We start from the raw sequence: 19294 nt of genomic DNA on the forward strand, positions 1-19294 counted from the left end.
CTACCTCCATTTCATTATGTTTTTCTCCAAGGTTTTATTTTATTGTTCCACGTACAGCATATTCCCCCTCTTCCTCATCTTGCTTGACTTTCTGTGTTTGCTTTTATACACTCCATGAAATAGCCACCTCTCCCAGTCTTGGAGGAGTGGCCTCATTTAGGAGATGAATCTTATCCTTCAACCTTGCAGCTCTTGCTTGTCTCTCAAACGTTGGTGATTGCTTGTCCAAGCAGCTCATTTTATTTTTAATATCTCCCAGTTGTTGAGTGTGTTCCAGGACCTGTCAGTGTCCCAAAGAGGTCAGGGAAGACCTCAGCACCACCTAGGTTCAGGCTGATTGGAAGCCTGACCCTGAAAGGCAGCAGCTTTTAAAGAATGCAAATATGTACAGTCCCGTACAACTGTTAAGCTAAGCTCTGCTGGCCACCAGACCAGGCCATCTGCGGGTGCCCCTCTGGTGACAGTTGTCAAATTCAGGCCTCCATGAGAATGGATCAGCACCTTCTTGGAGATTACGGTAAGCTGTAGTGAAGCAATGGGAGAGTGCAAAGATGTCATCCTTCAGCCTGTTTTCCCAGACAGCGAGTCCATAGGCCTCTGGATGTGTGCAAAACCCAAAGCCTGACCCTCACACCAATGTTCCTGCACAAGCAAACAGGCTTCTTCCACAGAAGGAGGGGGTGTTTTCAGTGTGCTATCTGTGCAGTGCCCTGGGTGTGGTAGCCAGCTGTGTCTCTGACTCTTATGGGACCCAGGTACACAAGCCTCTCTGGGCAACAGGCCAGGCATTCATTGGGGTGGGGGGGGAGGAGGAGGGTTCCGTGGGCAGCAGCCACAAAAGCAGGGCACCAGACACGTGTTAAGAGCTCCCCTCCAAGACAGTCTAGCACTCTGGGGCATCAGAGGGGGAGCTCAAAAGAGAGCACCTGCTTTCCTAGGTCCCTGGAAGGCTTACAGTTAGCCCTTTGATGTGTGTTTAATTTAGAAGCCTGCCCCTCAGTCCATAGCCATGAAAATAAGCTCATCAGTCTCTTTCACAGAAAGACCTAGCTCCCTGTTCCGTTGCCTCCTGCTGTGCTCCGGGATGGTAGCTGTTTAAGAACTTTCCTCCGTTGGTCACCGTCTTCTGGGACCCACTGACCACCACTGGCTGCCAGAGCCAAGCAATGTAGAGGTGTCCCCTGGCAGCAGACACAAAACCTGAGGCACCAGATAAGGTCCTTTATGGCAGAGAGAAGCAAGCTGAAGCAAAGCAGAGGGACAGTGCAAAGATCCTGTCCTCCAGCCTCTGTTCCCTGAGAGCAACTCCACAGACCTCTAGAAGTGTGTCACACCAGAAGCCTTCCCCTCAAGCGAAAGCTCCTGGACAAGCAAACAGTCCTCTTTCTCAGAAAGACTAAGGCTGGGTTTAAGTCTCTTGTCTGTGCAGTGCCCTGCGAGTGGTAGGTTGCCAAGAACTGTCTTTCAATTGTTACAGTCCTGAGGGACCCAGACACCCAAGACTCCTGACGTCCACAGCCAGGCAATCAAGGGGCAGCCACAAAAACCTCATTACCACACATAAAAATTGGGGTACAGGATATGTGTAGAAGGCCCCCTCCTAGAGATACAGGTGACCTAAAACACAGAGTGAGCATAAAAATGGCACCCAGAAAAAGGGGTGGGGAGAAATAAACAGAAAAAAAAGAAATGAAAAGAAACAAGCAAACCAATAGGGTACCCACTGGCATTAGCAAGGCAAAGGGACACCACGAAAGATGGCATCCACTGGAAAGGAAAAATGTGGTACAAATTGGATTTAGCAAGGCAGAGGGAAAGCAGGAGGATGGCACCCCCAAGCCTCCATCACCAGAGAGTATCACAGCCAGCCCTCTGCCCCTCAGACCAACACTTTAAAATTAGCAAATTCACCCATTTCATCCTTTTCAAAGGGATGCTTCTGCGCTGGGCCCTGGGGTGGATGAGCTCACGTGGGGGTCCTTTAAGGACTTTTAGTTCACCACAGCGCTGCAGGTCTTGTGGGTGTCAGCCCCACCAGTCTTCAGTCACATGTTTTGGGTGCTCCTCGCTCAGGTGCAGGCCTTAAAAGTTGAGGTGCCCAACGTGGGGTTCAAACTCTTTGCTCCTCAGGGAGAAGCTCTTGGTTTTGACTTCCCTACTGATCGTGGTCACCATGCTGTGTATGGCAAAATTGTGTCTCAGCCTTTCCTACCTACTTCAGTGTGTTCTCCTCTCATTCGCCTGATGTGAAGGGGTCACTCCACCAGTTCTTATGTTTTCTCCAGAGGAAACTGTTCCATATGTATCTGTAGATTCAACATGTTCGTGGGAGGAAGTGAGTTCAGGATCTTTCCATGTTGCCATCCTGAAATGGGCAATCATACTGTGCCGTTTTTGTTAGATAATACGTCTCTTGCGTTATGGCATAAAGAATTCATTCACTGTAACTTCAGAATTGCTTTTTAAAAGTTATTTTTATTTTATACAAGACATTCCTAAAATATTTTCCCTAAATATTAAAATGTTATAGGGAAATGGATACTTTAAAAGCCTATAGTTAGAAGAATTTACTGTAGCATTTTTGAGGTTTTTGGTTCTAGAACATTTTTACACTATTAAAATGTCTAAGTGGAGGTTCCTTAAAAAACTAAAAATAGAACTACCATACGACCCAACAATCCCACTACTGGGCATATACCCTGAGAAAACCATAATTCAAAAAAAAGAGTCATGTACCACAATGTTCGTTGCAGCTCTGTTTACAATAGCCAGGACATGGAAGCAACCTAAGTGTCCATCAACAGATGAATGGATAAAGAAAATGTGGCACATATATACAGTGGAATATTACTCAGCCACAAAAAGAAAGGAAATTGAGTTATTTGTAGTGAGGTGGATGGACCTAGAGTCTGTCATACAGAGTGAAGTAAGTCAGAAAGAGAAAAACAAATACCATATGCTAACACATATATATGGACTTTAAAAAAAAAAAAAAAAAGGTTGTGAAGAACCTAGGGGCAGGACAGGAATAAAGACGCAGACGTAGAGAATGGACTTGTGGACACGGGGAGGGGGAAGGGTAAGCTGGGACAAAGTGAGAGAGTGGCATGGACATATATACACTACCAAATGTAAAACAGCTAGCTAGTGGGAAGCAGCCGCATAGCACAGGGAGATCAGCTCGGTGCTTTGTGACCACCTAGAGGGTTGGGATAGGGAGGGTGGGAGGGAGACGCAGGAGGGAGGAGATGTGGGGATGTGTGTGTGTGTGTGTGTGTGTGTGTGTGTGTGTGTAGCTGATTCAGTTTGTTGTACAGCGGAGGCTGACACACCATTGTGGAACAGTTAAGCTCCAATAGAGTTGTTAAAAAAAAAAAAGTCTAAGGATCCTGAAGCACTTTTGTTTTTGTGGATTTTATCTGATTATATTTAATGTATGAGTAATTAGAATGGAGAAGTTTAAAAATATTTATCATCTATTATGTGATAATAATGCCCATTATATTTTAACATGAAAAATTTATTTTATAAAAAATAATTTTTAATAATTGTGTAGAAGAGTGGTATGGTTTTACAATTTTGGCAAGTGGTTTACTTAGTGGAAGACAGCTGCTTGACCAGGTGTTGTGATGTGTCAATTTGATTAGGTACATGAAGAAAATCTGACTGCATATGGATGTGTCACTGAGAAATGGAGCCTTACTAGACACCCTAAAAGGGTCTCTGGGATCCCCACTGATCCTTGGACCACACCTGGAAAACCACTCGTTTACTATTCAGATCTAAATTTGGTCATTTGCTCTTGCTACGAAGGTATTTGATTAGTCAGAAAGTACTGTGATTCCTGCATGCTAGATTATAAAGGAATGATGTGTCTTTACTATAAAACAAGAGCTTTACATGGAAACATTTTGAAGTTCTGTTTCCATCTAAGAGAAACGAAGGTATGATACAGTTTATGTTTATCATTCAGGCTTTAAATTAATTCTGAGTAGCTTGTCTTCCATTTTGTAAATTAGTGGTATACCAGTTTTTGCTTATCAGTAATAGTCAACACTTTGTAACTCTGGCTGCTGCCAAAGTTCACCTCCTTCTGGTTTCCTCTCCTTGAGCATTTTGCCTTCCCTAACAGGTGAAAAACTTTGTTTAATGGGTTCTTTCCACTGTCACGTGTCAAAATGCAATCATTTTGATTTGTAAATCAGTCTTTCGTTATAAAGGCAAGATTAATCAGTCCCCTCTGTTCAACAATTATTTACTGTATGTGCAGGGCTCTAGTCTCGGCAGTAGGCTTACTACAGTAGGAGAAAAATATTCTAGAAAATTATGAAGTAGAAGAAGGCAGAAGGAAGAAGAAGTATATACCTCCAACCCATGATCTAGGGACACGGTTGATATTTTGTTTCATTTGATTGTGATCTTTTATTCTCTAGATACTAGAATTGCATTTATTTTTTGCCTGGAAGAGGGCCTAGGATGAGGGAATCAGATTTATTCCAAGGAAATCCAGTAGATTTCTATGAGCCCTGCATTTGAACCCATCTGCTGGATTCCCATCCGTCTGTCTATTTACCTGCCTGTCCACCCACTCATCCTCCCATCCGTCCATCTTATCTCTCTATCCATCCATCCACACATCTGTTCCATCACACATCCAACTTCTAGTGTGGATCACTCGCACTGTTCAGGATTCTAGAGGTACAGTGCGAAATAAAACAAAAAAAAAACCCAGTTATCTTGGAACTTGTGACGTAGGTGTGCTTTTAGAACTGATAGTCATTAATCTGTTTTGGTGGAATATAGAGTTGAATTTCTTGTTAGGAAAATATACTTGGCATCTTTGAAATCCACCAGTGGACTGTGTTTGTACCTACAGGATTCTACTTCAGGAAAAAAGAAACTGTCTCCTGATGCAGCTGGAAGAAGCCACCTGCCTAATGTCCTATCTCCAGTCCCAGTTACAAAGGTAGGTAACTTGATTATCATCTTATAACATAGTGGCCGTGAACTTCACGCTTTGATAGCGCCCCTGGTTTTCTCTCCCAGAACTTAGAACCTGCAGTGGTTGTAAGCACAGGACAGGAAAGTGAAGACAGGATATTTTTAAGACGAGCTGCTTATATATGACCCAAGGAATATGAGGAGAACCAAGTGTGACTTCAGAGTAATGAATCTTAAGTCAGATTTATCGAAGGATTTTGTAACTCAGAGCATCAGGAGTGTGTATGTCCATCTACATAGATGCACACATACACTTTTAATTATTTTTTTTTAAGATATTCATTTTAATTAGGCCTGAATATCTTTAAAATCAGATTTGGATGCTCAGTAAGAGCTCCAGTTTTCAAGCACTTACCGTATCGTGAAGTGTAGTGTTAGGGGCTTTCTGGGTATTATTTTCTCAGTTCTCCTCCTCACAGCGCCTTGAGGCAGGAACCGCTATCATCCCAGCGCCGGGTGAGAAGGTGGGAGGCTGGGAAAGGGCAAAGCCCGTGACCAAATCAAATGCATTCAGCTAGTCTTGAGTTTGAGCTGGAACTTGAACTCGAGCAAGAGCCCTTGACGTTTACTACTGCTCTCTACTGACAATCAAAGAAACAAAGGAGATAGTCACGAAGGGGCGGGGGTGGAGGGGTGTCTTAAAACGCTCCGAGGTGTTGAAGAGGCGCCGGGTGAACGGGCCCGAGGCAGAGTTTTGCTCCTCGTGGAGCAGACCGGAGGCTCGGCTCGCGGTGGGGACGAGCAGGCTCCAGCCGCGGACTCCAGGCTGCTCTTCTCGTTTCAGCCTGTCCGCCAGCACCCTGACCGTCTCCTCGGGGAGCAGCCGCGGCTCCCTGGCCTCCAGCCGCGGCTCCCTGGCCTCCAGCCGGGGCTCCCTGAGCTCCGTCAGCTTCACCGACATCTACGGCCTCCCGCAGTACGAGAAGCCCGACGCCGAGGGCGGCCCGCTCCTGCGCTTCGACCTCGTCTCCTTCGACTCCCTGCGCCGGGACGCCCCCTTGGCGGAGGCCCCGGGCCCCGCGGGCCTCCACAAACACACGCGCTCCCTGGACACGCCGCAGTCCCTGGCGTCCCTGTCCTCGCTGTCCCCGCCCAGCTCGCGCTTGGACACGCCCTTCCTCCCGGCCTCGCGAGACTCGCCCCTGGCCCAGCTCGGGGACGCCTTCGAGGTGGCGGGCCTGGGCGCCCTGGACAGGCTGTGCGCTCAGGCCTCCGCCTTGGGGGACGAAGACCCGCCGGGCGCGGCGTCCCTGCCGCCGCACGGGTGCCCCGGGGACGGGGAAGGACCTCGCGAGCGAGGACCCCAAGCGGCTGCCGCTCCCACGGCTGCACGTACGTCCTGATGGGTCCGGTGGGTGCCCCGGGGCCGGGGAGGAAAGGTCTCGAGTTCAGGGAGGAAGCCGCGTGCATCCGCATGGAAGCCAGCTGGCTCTGCTGTGGCCTAGTGAGCCCTCAGCTTAGGACTCTCCAGGGCAAGAGGAGGCCCGCACGCCCGCTCGCTCGCTCGTTCTGCGTGCTTTTGCCCTGGGTCCTTGAAATGTCATGGAAAGTAGTCTTTCCCAGGCATTTGGCTTGTTTTCAGAATATACTTAATTGTCGAAAATGAGACAGTTCCTCCACATTCGGAGGCTGCTGAAGAGGTACTCGGGCCTTCATGAACTCTCCAGGGCGTGTGCCCAGATGCAACGTTCTGTGTGTGCCCGCCTCAGACCAGCACTGGGGCTGCTGTCTGGCTGTGGCCCGGCAGAAATGTCTACTGACGTTGGCCCTGTGACTTCATCTCTTCATCCTTTGTTCCTGGAATTTTCAAAGACTTAATTCTGTCACGCAGGAAATGACAGTATTTTGCATGATTTCAGAAGTTGTCCCAGTAAGCATTAGTCATTTCTACCAAATTACTTTCTCTGGTGCTCTTCAAATCCGTGCCTACTCAACTCTAACTGCATATCCTTGGGCGCACCCTTAGATCTGGTTGACTCGCGGCTTCATTGCTCTTCAACAAATACACCATTTTGTTACCCATGGGTTATATACACAGTACTAGTTTCTCTTAGCATTTACATATCTGATGACAGACCAGCTATGTTCTGAATCAGTCCCTTGGCTAATTGGCACCTCCATTGTTTTCCTATCTTTTTTGTTTGCAAATGCTGCTCATACATTATTTCAACATCCCAATATGAATTATTTCCATAGTTCATATGCATAGGTAAGCTGCATTTACTTTGTTCTTTTTTATACCCGTATTCTTTTGTCCATTTTCACTTATTGTCTAACTTTTTTCTTTTCCCTTTGCAAACTTTCCTTAAAACTTTTCCATTTTCACTTATTGTCTAGCCTTTACTCTTCTTTTCCCTGTGCAAACTTTTCTTTTCCCTATGCAAACAGTCCGAAATATAGAAGTATCAATCCAGTTATACACAAAGTCAGCAAAAGATGTAAGGACCCCTTTCGGTCCAGGGGAGAGACTGGGTGGGAAGGAGAAGAGCTGACTTAATTTCTGATGCTGATTTCTTTATATTTCATCCACCACTTGGTGGTGGATGTTGTAGTGCTTCAAGCTTCGTAGACTGGGAGGTCTTTGCTATCGGCACGGTCAGATACTGCCACCTGGTGGTGCGTTCACGTATGAGTAGAATTGGGCCCTTACAAACTAGAGGTACTTGACTCAGTGAATGGGTCTTGATAGGTGCTTGCGCAGGGCTGGGTGAGCAGCTTCAGGCCTGGACGCAGGGTGACTCCTTGCCTCCCTTGATGCTTGTGGGAATGCCTGAGCCTAGAGTCATCGCAGCTTCAGAAAGTTGGCGAGGATCTCAGTACTCGTTATAATAACCCCACCCCTCATTTATGACGCCCGAGGTCACGTAGTTCCCTCCACTCTCCAGTCTGACTAAGAACAGTACCGTCTAAGTTTGACTCAAGCAAGCTTTAGCGAGAAGAATTTTAGTAACATAAGATTCAGAATTGCCCATTGTGTTTTAAGTCAGTCTGAGGGGACAGAAGGTGGGGCAGGGGAGTGGGGAAATAAACTGTCATCTTTAACCGTTTTTACATGTTTACTACAATTTTATCTTCCCCACACTTTAAAAGTCAAATGTGTCATGATTCTGAAATCCGTTCCTGTTTTCATTTCGCACTGGTATTTGCTAATACGTCCATAAATATTTTGACTTTGTTCATCTGTTTATTGATGTTTTTTTTACATTCATACCCTGTTTAAAATTGTTGGCTTAAATGCTACAGTTTTTTCACTTTGTGCTTTTTTTTTTTTTTTTTTAATCTCTTTTCTCATGCGGCTCGACAGAAATGTTCACTGTAAGTGACCTTGGACTTCCGCTTCGCCTTGCTGGTCAGGCTGTGCCACATCTTTGTGCAGTGAATCAGTGTATTTAGGATGGTCGGGGTGTGGTCAGGAAGGGCATAGCTCATAGCTGTGCTTTAATGTAGCTCAACAGTTGCTCTTATTATTGTTGTTGTCGTTTGAACGGTATTCATCCTGGCTATGAAAGTTGTGTAAGAACTTTTCTAAGAGCTTGACGTATTTTTTCCTTCTTGTGTTTTTTTCCCCAGACTTTAACGCTTTCATTATTTTAATATGCCAGCTGGCAGCTTTGCCCACGGTGTGATTTTCCTTATACTTTCCTCCCTTTTGTCAAGCAGCGTTGCTGTCCTTAGGTCTCAGTGTCTGTGTGTCTGTGTTTAATGATGGAAGGGTCAGAGGTTTATAAAATGAATGTGTGGAAGCTTGTTTATTCCTTACTTCACTGGCGTTGCTCCCCACTTTCCGTCTCGTTGCCTTGAAGCCCAAGAGCAGACGGTTGCGGTGTGTACTGTGGAGTGTGCCGTGTGCTTTCTTTCTCACCCAGGGCAAGTGCTGACCGTACCTCCTTCTGTCAACTCCTGCATCCGGTTGCTCCGTGAATGTGCTAAGCCCAGGATCACTGAGGGTTGATTCCCCCATTTCCTTTCTCTCTTCATCCACTTTCATTGCAGTGAGAGAGCAATTTTGTCAGTCACACCATTGGGTTGCCTGGAAGTTAACTGGATCATTGTGCGGTGTTACTTCCTTAAAGGCATGTAAGGCCGAGTGTCAGGGCTGGGAATGGAAGTAGTGAGCCATTGTGTTTGCTGGGGTTCCATGCAGCAAACTGAGGGGTTCTCTCCGCAATTCAGAGCTGGGGGCTCTGGGTCCTTCCGTGGGGCGGGGGTGACGAGCAGAGCTGGACTTGGGAGTCGTCATCTACGATCTGAGAGTCGGTGCCTCCGGCCACCCCAGGACGGAGCCAGCTTCTGCCCCTGACTGAGGCGGAGCCGGTGGCCCCCACGCTGGGCGCTGCAGACCTTTGAAAGGTCGGCTTTTGTCTGCCGTTAACATCGTGAGACCAAAGGCCACAGCCCTGTTTTGTATCCCGATGAATATATTGGGGTTTAATTGTTGCTGTGAATAATAATTTGGCTGAAAAGAGAGATGGTTGGGGATTTCCCTGGTGGCGCAGTGGTTAAGAATCCGCCTGCCAGTGCAGGGGACACGCATTCGAGCCCTGGTCCAGGAAGATCCCACGTGCCACGGAGCAGCTCAGCCCGTGCGCCACAACTACTGAGCTTGCACTCTAGAGCCCGCGAGCCACAACTACTGAGCCCAGAGCTGCAACTACTGAAGCTCGCGCGCTCTAGGGCCTGTGTGCCACAACTGCTGAGCCCATGCGCTGCAACTGTTGAAGTCCGCATGCCTAGAGCCCATGCTCCGCAGCAAGAGAAGCCACCGACCTGAGAAGCCCGTGCACCGGAATGAAGAGTAGCCCCCGCTCACCACAACTAGAGAAGGCCCAGCGCAGCCAAAAGAAAAAAAAAGAAAAGAGGTGGTCATTGGTGTCAGGGGTGCACAGATGTCTAGATTTTCAATTTCTAGAGCTTAGATGGCCGGAGAACATAGAGAGACCAGAGGGACCTGCATTATTAACAAGAGGCATCATGATGCTGGCGTGAGGCTCACTCTGGGGCTTCATGCTTTAAGCCTGTGTTCTAACCGTGTGTGCCTCTCTCGAAAGTGTTGAGGTTCCTGTGTCCGTCGTCACATTTAGCAGCGGGAGACGGCATGCCTGTTTCTGTTGCTTTTGTTAAAAGAAACTTGTTGCTGTGAGGGAAGGAGTAGAAAGAGTTGATGAAATGGTAAAAGGGAAAATGTCAGTGGTTGTCTTGGGCTCTTGGTTAAAATAGATATGAGACAAAAATAAGCTGCCCGGTGATGGTCCTTTCTAATCCCAGGAGACAGTTCTGGAAGCCAGCCTGGCCCCAGGGCTGCTGAGGAGGGCGCTGCAGTTAGAGCGGCAGAGGGGTCACGGAGACGTTGGCAGAGGCCGAGTCTGGGTGCCTCTGTGTCCTCTGACTTGAAAGTCACTCCATTTTGTTGGGGGTTATTTGATGCTTTTTAAAAACTCTGTCTTCTGAGTATAAAGCAGTGTGGCCTATGTTCCTTGTATAAAGTATGGAGAATACCAAGCAGCGTCAAGGAGGAAACAACCCCCTCCCACTTCTCGGAGAGTGCGCTGCCATCCGCGTGCAGGCGAAGTCTCTCTCCCGGGCTTCCCGTGTGACGCTCTCTCAAAGGGCCACGCCAAAGGCCTTCCCGCCACCTTCTGACCTGTGCGCTCATTAAGGAGGTGAAAGGAGATTGATGATCATTTAAAGAGCTTTTAAAGAAGTAGCCAGAAGCCTGTTTCTTCCATTTTCCAATAGAAGAAAAGACTGGAGCAGAGCGCATGTAAACACACATCTGCACACGTGCTGGCCTGTCTCTACCACTTCGTGCCTTTGTCTCTGCTCTGCCCTGGGCTCCCGCGCTGTCGCCTCCTGAGCCCGGCCGTGTCTCTCGCTTGCAGCGGTGACCCCCCCGAGAAGACAGCGCCCAGAGGCTGGAGCGGAGAGCGTGCTGCGTGTCTGCCTGCCTGTCCGATTACTCGCTGGCCAGCGACAGCGGCGTGTTTGAACCTGCCACCAAAAGGTTAGAAGCTGACCTTCTGGCCTCCCTGGGCTGACTTCCCAAAAGGCACCCCTGCCGAGACCTGTCTGGCTTGACACTCTGTGTGTCTCCGGGGTGCAGCTCTTCTGGCTTCTCTCCATGCGGGAGGGGCCCTTAGCATCCCCATGGACCCCCTCTCCTCCCAGGTGGCGTCTGGGGACTGGCCTGGCTTCGGGCATCTAGGATGACTGCTTTCTCTCCGGCCCCGGGGGTTGGAAGGCATGAGCCCAGTAGAGCCGGAAAAGGGGAACCAGTGTGCGAGAGAGACCTGCTTTTCTAGAAAGGACGTTCACTAGAAATGGATGTTCCCCCTGTCCCCTTTCCTTCGCTGGAGGAATCGCTTTGCAAGAACAAAACCCCTCGTGGGCTTTATTTTGTTTGAGACCTTTGATGTCATTTTTTCAGCTCAGATGTCTGTATGCATTTCACTTGTCGCCAACTTTTTTTTTTTTTTTTTTTTTTTGGCTGCGCTGCTCAGCTTGCGGGATCTTAGTTCCCTGACCAGGGATCGCACCCGCGCCCCCTGCAGTGGAAGCGCGGAGTCTTAAACCACTGGACCGCCAGAAGTCCCCCTTGCAAAGGTTTTAAAAGTATATGTTTTTGAACGTTGTCGTGAATATCACGTGTGGTTTTGAGAGGTATTTTCTCAAAAAGGCCACTTCGCCAGCAGGTACCCTGGGAGGTGACGTCATGGATCCTGGGGACCTGCCGTGCCCTGTCAGTCACTTAAAGCATTTATTTATGTCGCAACTTAATAAAGCCCTTCTCAGTGAGAAGCACCCCTAGTGTGAGAGAGCTTCTGCGGAGCCCGAGGTAAGCAGGTCCCCTCGGAATAACGCGGTGCCTTTCCGGTTGTGCGCAGGAGTGAGGATGCCGACGAGCCTGTGCCTGGAGACGCTTGCGGTAACGAGGGGCCCCAGATCCATGTTGGATTTTTGTGAGTACAGAAGGCTCCTTCCCTGTTGCTCATAAAGACGACGGGTAGATTGGGGCCCGCCCGGCGACTCACACCTCCACACACAGGCCAGGAGGCGTGGGGGGACCCGCGTGATCCGGCTGCTGGTCCCTGGCCTGGGTACCCCCGGGCCCATCTCAGCGTTCTCAGGTGAAGGGACAGAGGTGGCGGGAAGGAGAGATGGGCAAGAGCGGCTCCACTGCCGTCCTCCAACACCGAGTCACAGCTGGGGACTGTCACCCCATGGGCACGGTCAGGCCCTCGGGGAAGTTCCCGCCGGAGCTGGGGTAGCCAGGTGCTGTGCAACACTAAGCGTTTTGGTTTCTAGCTGCAGTGTCTATGAAGGCAGTAACCAGCAGTGTTCAGGCGAACGAGGCAGGATGATCACATCCCAGCAGCTTTCTTTTTTTTTTTTTTTTTTTTAACCTTTAAACATCTTTATTGAAGTATAATTGCTTTACAATGGTGTGCTAGCTTCTGCTTTACAACAAAGTGAATCAGTTACACATATACATATGTTGCCATATCTCTTCCCTCTTGCATCTCCCTCCCTCCCACCCTCCCTATCCCACCCCTCTAGGTGGTCACAAAGCACCGAGCCGATCTCCCTGTGCTATGCGGCTGCTTCCCACTAGTTTTCTGTTTTACATTTGGTAGTGTATATATGTCCATGACACTCTCTCACCCTGTCACATCTCACCCCTCCCCCTCCCCATATCCTCAAGTCCATTCTCTAGTAGGTCTGTGTCTTTATTCCCATCTTGCCACTAGGTTCTTCATGACCTCTTTTTTTTTTTTTTTTTTTTCCCTTAGATTCCATATATATGTGTTAGCATACTGTATTTGTTTTTCTCTTTCTGACTTACTTCACTCTGTATGACAGACTCTAACTCCATCCACCTCATTACAAACACCTCCATTTCATTTCTTTCTTTTGCTCACTCTTGTCATCCTAGTGTTTCTCGGCACTCGTGACATTCGGGCTGGGTCATTCTTGGTTGGGGCCGTCCTGTGCCCTCTGGGGTGTTGAGCAGCAGCCCTGGCCTCCACCCACTAGATCCAGTAGCCACCCCCCTCCACTCAGTGTGACAGTAAGAAACGTCTCTAGACTTCGCACAGGTCCCCTGGGGGTGGGGTGAGGACCACTGCGGTAGTTCAAGCAGGATTTCTCCACCGTGGGGCATTTGCAGCCTGTGAACGTGCATTTTATTTTCTAGGCACGACAGTGCCAGCGAGTGTCTCCTCGTGAACGTGCTCCAACTGAAGAACTTTGCCGGGCTGGTGGTGAAGGAAGACTGCAAAATGTAAGCTCCCGCGCCGGTGGGGGCCGTGTCCTCCCCCCGGGCCCTCCTCCACACGGCACCGCTGGCTGACCTGCTGCACGTGGCAGTTTGGGGAGGGAAAAGACTGTGTTGGAACCTGAATTTAGAATAACACGCCAGGGAATGTCTGTGTGAAATCTAAAGGATTGTAAGTTTTAAGAAGAGGCTGGTTTATTATTTGAGGCAGGTGGAGTTACTGGAGCCAGGCTGGTTATGTGCCGTGGCCATGCTGACAAAGTGCCGGGTGCCCATCATCGGCAGCGTTGGGGCTTAAAACGTCCATCCTGGTCACAAGGCTGGTGGCGACACAGCCACACTCGGCTCTTGAGATCTGATGAGGTGCCTGAAGAGGCCTCAGGCTGGGATCAGGCATCCTTGTCCGAGCAGGGAGAAGGAAATCTGTGTTGTCTCCGGTGGGGAGATGGGTGCCCGATGGGGGTGTGAGGTCCCACTTACCCTGGCGGGTGAACCCACCTGTGATGGGTGCTCAGGCCTGACGGTGCCTTCCCCTTCCGTGAGTCGTCTTTGTAAACTGGCCTCCCGAAGGCCTTGGAAGCAGCCTGGTGTTCAGCGGCTGAGGGTTCGCCCTGATGGTGTACTTCACTCCACTGATGCTGGAGCTTCTCCTGGGTGCTGGCTTCCGTGCTGGGGGTGGATAGGGCCGGGAGCCCAGCCCGGCGGGTGCCTCGGTGGGCAAGCAGTCTGAGAGGCAAGGCAGGCAGAGCTTGGAGAGGGAGCCAGGGGGCCGTGAAAAGATCAGTGCAGATGTTTTGCCACAAAGGTGGTGAAAGCAGAAAGTCTGTTTGACTCCCCCTGAAGTTATAATTGCTGATTTTTATGTTTTCTTTTTGCTAATTTTTTTTCTTTTCTTTTCTTTCCTTTCCTTTTCTTCCCCTTTTTTTTTCTCTCTCCCAAGGTAGGTCAGTTCTTCGGACTTTCTTTTGGTGTTTAATGAAGTTTTCAAAATCCCTGTGCAGTCAAACATGGTGATGTTGGAGTCCCTTCAGTTATACATGTGCTCAGTGAATCCGCAGCTGCAGGAAGAACTGCTGGTACGGTGCCCTCCTCACCCTCTCCTTCCTACCTTCCACCCCTCTTTCCCCGTCTCTTTTTGTCAGTCTCTGACATCAGTCTTTCTATCCTCCTGTCTTCTCCCTCAATCCTGCTTTTCTTCCTGTCTCTCTTCCTCAGTTTCTGTCTGTTCTTCTGTTTGGTTACAGTTTGTTTCAGAGTAACATACAGATTAAAATCAGCAAGGGAGGAAACATATAGGCCAGAGTCTGGGTGAGATCCAATCCTGAAGTTTCCATTTTCTTCACTGTGAGTTACCTTTTGTTCTCTTTGCTTCTTCCCTTCCTAGCAGTTTCTAATAGAGCTGAATAAGCAGCATGAGAGTCATCCTCCCTAGCATCCTCCAACACCACTTTAACACCACTTTCGTTTTACCTTAGTCCTGTTAGTAAGAATGAAATACTTTCCATTCTTTCTGCTTAAGGTTAAAGGGTGGGCTTCCCTGGTGGCGCAGTGGTTGGGAGTCTGCCTGCCAATGCAGGGGACACGGGTTCGAGCCCTGGTCTGGGGGGATCCCACATGCCGCGGAGCAACTAGGCCCGTGAGCCACAACTGCTGAGCCTGCGCGTCTGGAGCCCGTGCTCCGCAACAAGAGAGGCCGCGATAGTGAGAGGCCCGCGCACCGCGATGAAGAGTGGCCCCCGCTTGCCGCAACTGGAGAAAGCCCTCGTGCAGAAACGAAGACCCAGCACAGCCAAAAAAAAAATTAATTAAAAAAAAAAAAAAAAAAAGATTAAAGGCTAACCTTGATGCCCATTGGTTGTTAAGGTGCAGTCATTCAGGGCCTGTTCTGCCTTTTTTTTTTTAACACCGCACAGGGCATTGCTCAGATTAACTTGGCTGATTACGATGGTTCGAGCGAGATGCAGCTGCGCTGGTACTCGGTGCAGGTGTTCACCGGCCCCGAGCCGCCCCGGCGGGAGGACGAGCGGCTGGGGCACAGCGACTTCCGGGACCCTGCACACACCACGTCTGGAAAGACAGTAGGTGGCCTGGCTTTGAGACGGGCTTTTCCTGGGGACATTGTTTCTAAGAAACGTGTGTAGACTTAGTCTTAGAACACAGTGGCGATGAAGAAGCAGGGTTTCAAGGGAAGTAATAAAAACGGACTGTAGTGATGTATGTGGCCATTCATGGTAATATTCTTTAATGCAACATGTTCATGATCATGAGTGATGCGTTGGTTGCTTTAAAATTTGAGTCCTCAGAGCTACATGGAAAGGCCAAGTTACCGTCTTGCTGTCAACCGGGGGTGAGCTGCTTCCTGCTGGAGAGCAGCCGGGGACGGCCACCAGCCCGGCAGCAGGGATGCTCCCCAAGGGCCGTGCACGCGCCCGCTTTCCGCTTTGCCGCCCGCACGCCGCTGGCCTCGGCTGCTTCTTGGCAGCGTCCCTTTCGTCCTGTAGGACGCGGTGACGGTGCTGCTGGCGAGAACCACGGCCCAGCTGCAGGCGGTGGAGAGAGAGCTGGCCGAGGAGCGGGTGAAGCTGGAGTACACGGAGGAGGAGATCCTGGAGATGGAGCGCACGGAGGAGCAGGCCGAGGCCGTGTCCGAGAGGTGAGCGCGGCCAGCAGCCCCTCGGCGGAGAGGCAGCCGGGATGTTCGTCAGACACAACGCGATGTAGAATGTGTGCGGCGACTCTTCGGTACCTTTGCCCAGAAGTCGGGATTCTCACGGGGGATTGTATGCCAGTCTGCACGAGGGCAGTACATTGACCCCAGCTCTACGCGCAGGCTTTTCACCTTTCCTTCTGTTCCCCGAATTTCTCTCAAAGAGGCGGACTGTTGAGGGACTCCCTCTGCCCGGATTGAATACGATAGGGCCCTTTAAGTTTTGTCTTTTTCTTTATTAACTGCTTTATTGGGATATAATCTCCCTGCCATACGGTTCACCCATTAAGTGGACAATTCGCTGGTTTGCAGTGCAGGCACAGAGCTGTGCCGCCAACGTCACACTCAAGTTGAGGGCGTTTTCGTCGTGCCGAAAGGAAACCCCATACCCATTAACAGTCTGCCCGGTCCTCCCGGCCCCTGGCGGCTGCCCGTCTGCGTGCCATCTCCAGGGATTTGCCTGTCCTGGGCCTTTCTTGTAAACGGAATCATGCGATGGCCCTTTACCTCTTCCCCGGAGCAGCCCGTGGGTGAACGCTTGACTCGGGGTGGGGCAGACGTGTCTGCAGTAGAGGAGTAGCTCAGATGGGCAGGCACCGCGAGTGGATCGCTTCCCTGCGGGTCCTTTCCGGCAGCACTTTCATGTTGCTTTACTTCCACGGTTTTCCATGAAGAGCATCATGCTTCCAAAGCTTGCTACTTCTTCCTGATGGCTTTCTCTGGATTTAGTTTCAAGAGGAATTTATTTTCGGAAGGGAAAGTGCACGGCAGAGGGGGAGGGTGTGTGTTCAGGGATGGGCAGGAGGCTGGGAGGGCTCGGGGAGAGGGGGTTCCGGGCTGCTGGCATCTTCAGCGGCTGCAATTGGGCGATACAGACAGACGGACCCTCTTCATGAAAGGCCTTGTAGCTCTGTCTTCCCCACGAAACAGAACTGCCTTTCATTTCATGAGAAAAGCAACCGTCTTCAGTCATTGGAAGCAAATATGGGGCGTCTCTGCTGCTGTGCTCTGAGTGCAGCAGTAAAGTCAGTGCCCTGATGAACGTCTTGGGGGCTTTTGCCATGCCCGCCTTCAGGAGTTGGCAAGCCGACTCGGTGGACAGTGGCTGTAGCAGCTGCGCCCAGACCAGCCCCCCGCACCCAGAGCCCTGCTGCGTTGCTGTCAGCTCCATCCACGGACACACGTTTGCTGGCCAGGCAGACCCTTACGGCCCCGAGAAACTTCAGCCCCCGCCTCTGAAGGTAGGCAGAAAAGGACAAAGGATTTCGCGGAGCCCCTGACGTTTTGCCGCACAGCACCAGGCGCTGCCCTGGAAGGAGGGGCTGTGTGCCCTACGCGCGAGGGAATTGAAGTGAGTGGCCTCAGATCTGTAAACAGCAGGTACCATGGAAACGTCTGTCTACTCTAAATTAAAAGGAAGGGACAACTAAAAGGGGTGGATTTTTACTCCTTCATGTGCCCTCTTCAGCGCCGCGTGTGGCTCAGGGTGTTTCGTGGGTCCCTCACATTTTGGACACTTGTCGTTGTTCTCCGTTTGTGACATTAAGAGCAGCGAAGCATCCTTTTGGCCCTTCTGTTCACCCAATCCTGGTTGTGCCCATCACCGTATCTCCAGTGGGGAAATCTTTGTTCCGAAACTATTCAGCACATAACAAATGTGGACATACAGTCCCTCCCTTGGCATCTTTCTAAAGTGGATTAAAGTGCATTACATCAGGAATAATTATTTTGGATTAGGCTGCCAATAATTGTGATTGTTCTGCTTTGTAACACTTTTACAGTCATTGACCCAAATCAGAGTAAGCAGCCATGGGATGCAGTTTTGGTATTTCCCCCTTCCCCAACGTTTAACTTATGCCCTAATCACTTTTGTTAATACTTCACATTTCCATTCTTTGTGTGTATATATGTGTGTGTGCACCCAGCTTCTTTTTCCTTCTGAATCATTTGAAAACTAATTCAAGATCATGACACATTCCTCCTAAACAATTCAGTACAAATCTAAGAACAAGCACATTTTCTTACCGAACAGTAGAGTAATGACTCAGAAAATATAACAACGACATCGAGTATAAAGTCCACGTACAAAATTCCTCCATTGTTCCGTTGTGCTTTGTTGACTGAAAAAAAAAAAGCACAATCTAAAAGCTGAGAATTCTGTTCTATTTGGCAGACTTTCTGAGGACTATAGCCTGGGAGACACCCTCTCAGGTAGCTCTGAGAGACTGCCCCAAAGAGGTAAGGGAGGAGCCAGGATATATAGGGGTTTTGCAACAAAAACCGTGTAGTTGGAACGTTGAAAGATTATGGTTAATGAAAGGAAACCAGGCACCTCAAGTTAAGGAATTTATAGCACCACTTTTCTCATCATAGAGACTTCAGAATTCAGTAGGCTAATAGCATGGTTGCTATCATTTAAGGCCTTTTGACTGAATTCTGTTAAGCCTTCGATGCGGGAAACTGTATCTTCCAGACCTACTGAAGGCACAAAAATAACTGCTAAGGAATCATACCAGTGAGATACAGATCTCTTGGTCCATTGGGCTCATACTGATGGTAAATTTGCTGGACTTATACCTAAATTTGTACATAAGTGGCCTTGAGCCCAGGGGAATCCTAAAGTACACCTTCCTAGCCATCCTGGTGGAAGCCAGGCCCGTATATTGGACCCACAAAGCCATTGAGTTCCGTTAGGTGCGATCCACTGTATTCGCGTCGCCTGACCCAGTCTGTTCCATACATATCACTATCTTTACGGGAAATGATATATTGGCATTTTTCATAATGTACACAGCTTGATTTCCTAGTGTCATCAGGCTGATGGTTTTTAGTGTGATTTAACTGTTCCCAATGCAGGGAGGTCTTTAAACTTAGACGACCATTTATTGTTTTTTTAATTTAATTTACTTTATTTCTTTTATACAGCAGGTGCTTTTTAGTCACCAGTTTTATACACGTCAGTGTATACTTGTCAATCCCTATCTCCCAATTCATCACAGCACCACCCCAAACCCTCCACCGCTTTCCCCCCTTGGTGTCCACATGTTTGTTCTCTATGTCTGTGTCTCAATTGCTGCCCTGCAAACTGGTTCATCTGTACCATTTTTCTAGGTTCCACATATATGCATTAATATAGAATATTTGTTCTTCTCTTTCTGGCTTACTTCACTCTATGACAGTCTCTAAATCCATCCGCGTCTCAACAAATGACCTGATTGTGTTCTTTTTATGGCTGAATAATATTCCATTGGATATATGTATCACATCTTCTTTATCCATTTGTCTGTCAATGTGCATTTAGGTTGCTTCCATGA

The 19294-nt window shown here is 49.2% G+C and overlaps 1 protein-coding gene across 1 annotated transcript; it reads left to right on the forward strand.

Moving 5' to 3' along the window:
* The first annotated feature begins 4883 nt into the window (after nt 1–4883).
* On the forward strand, nt 4884–17375 carry LOC133083029 (protein WWC3-like). Its single transcript, XM_061179690.1, has 11 exons — nt 4884–4966; nt 5786–6337; nt 9146–9156; nt 10897–11002; nt 11883–11957; nt 13193–13279; nt 13685–13877; nt 14218–14349; nt 15187–15351; nt 15775–15926; nt 17056–17375. Exons 1-11 carry the CDS (start codon nt 4911–4913, stop codon nt 17258–17260), a joined length of 1734 nt encoding a protein of 577 aa, XP_061035673.1. The 5' UTR covers nt 4884–4910; the 3' UTR covers nt 17261–17375.
* The last annotated feature ends 1919 nt before the right edge of the window (nt 17376–19294 follow it).

The sequence above is a fragment of the Eubalaena glacialis genome, unplaced genomic scaffold, assembly GCF_028564815.1.
Source record: "Eubalaena glacialis isolate mEubGla1 unplaced genomic scaffold, mEubGla1.1.hap2.+ XY H_4, whole genome shotgun sequence".
In the NCBI taxonomy this organism is placed as follows: Eukaryota; Metazoa; Chordata; class Mammalia; order Artiodactyla; family Balaenidae; genus Eubalaena; species Eubalaena glacialis.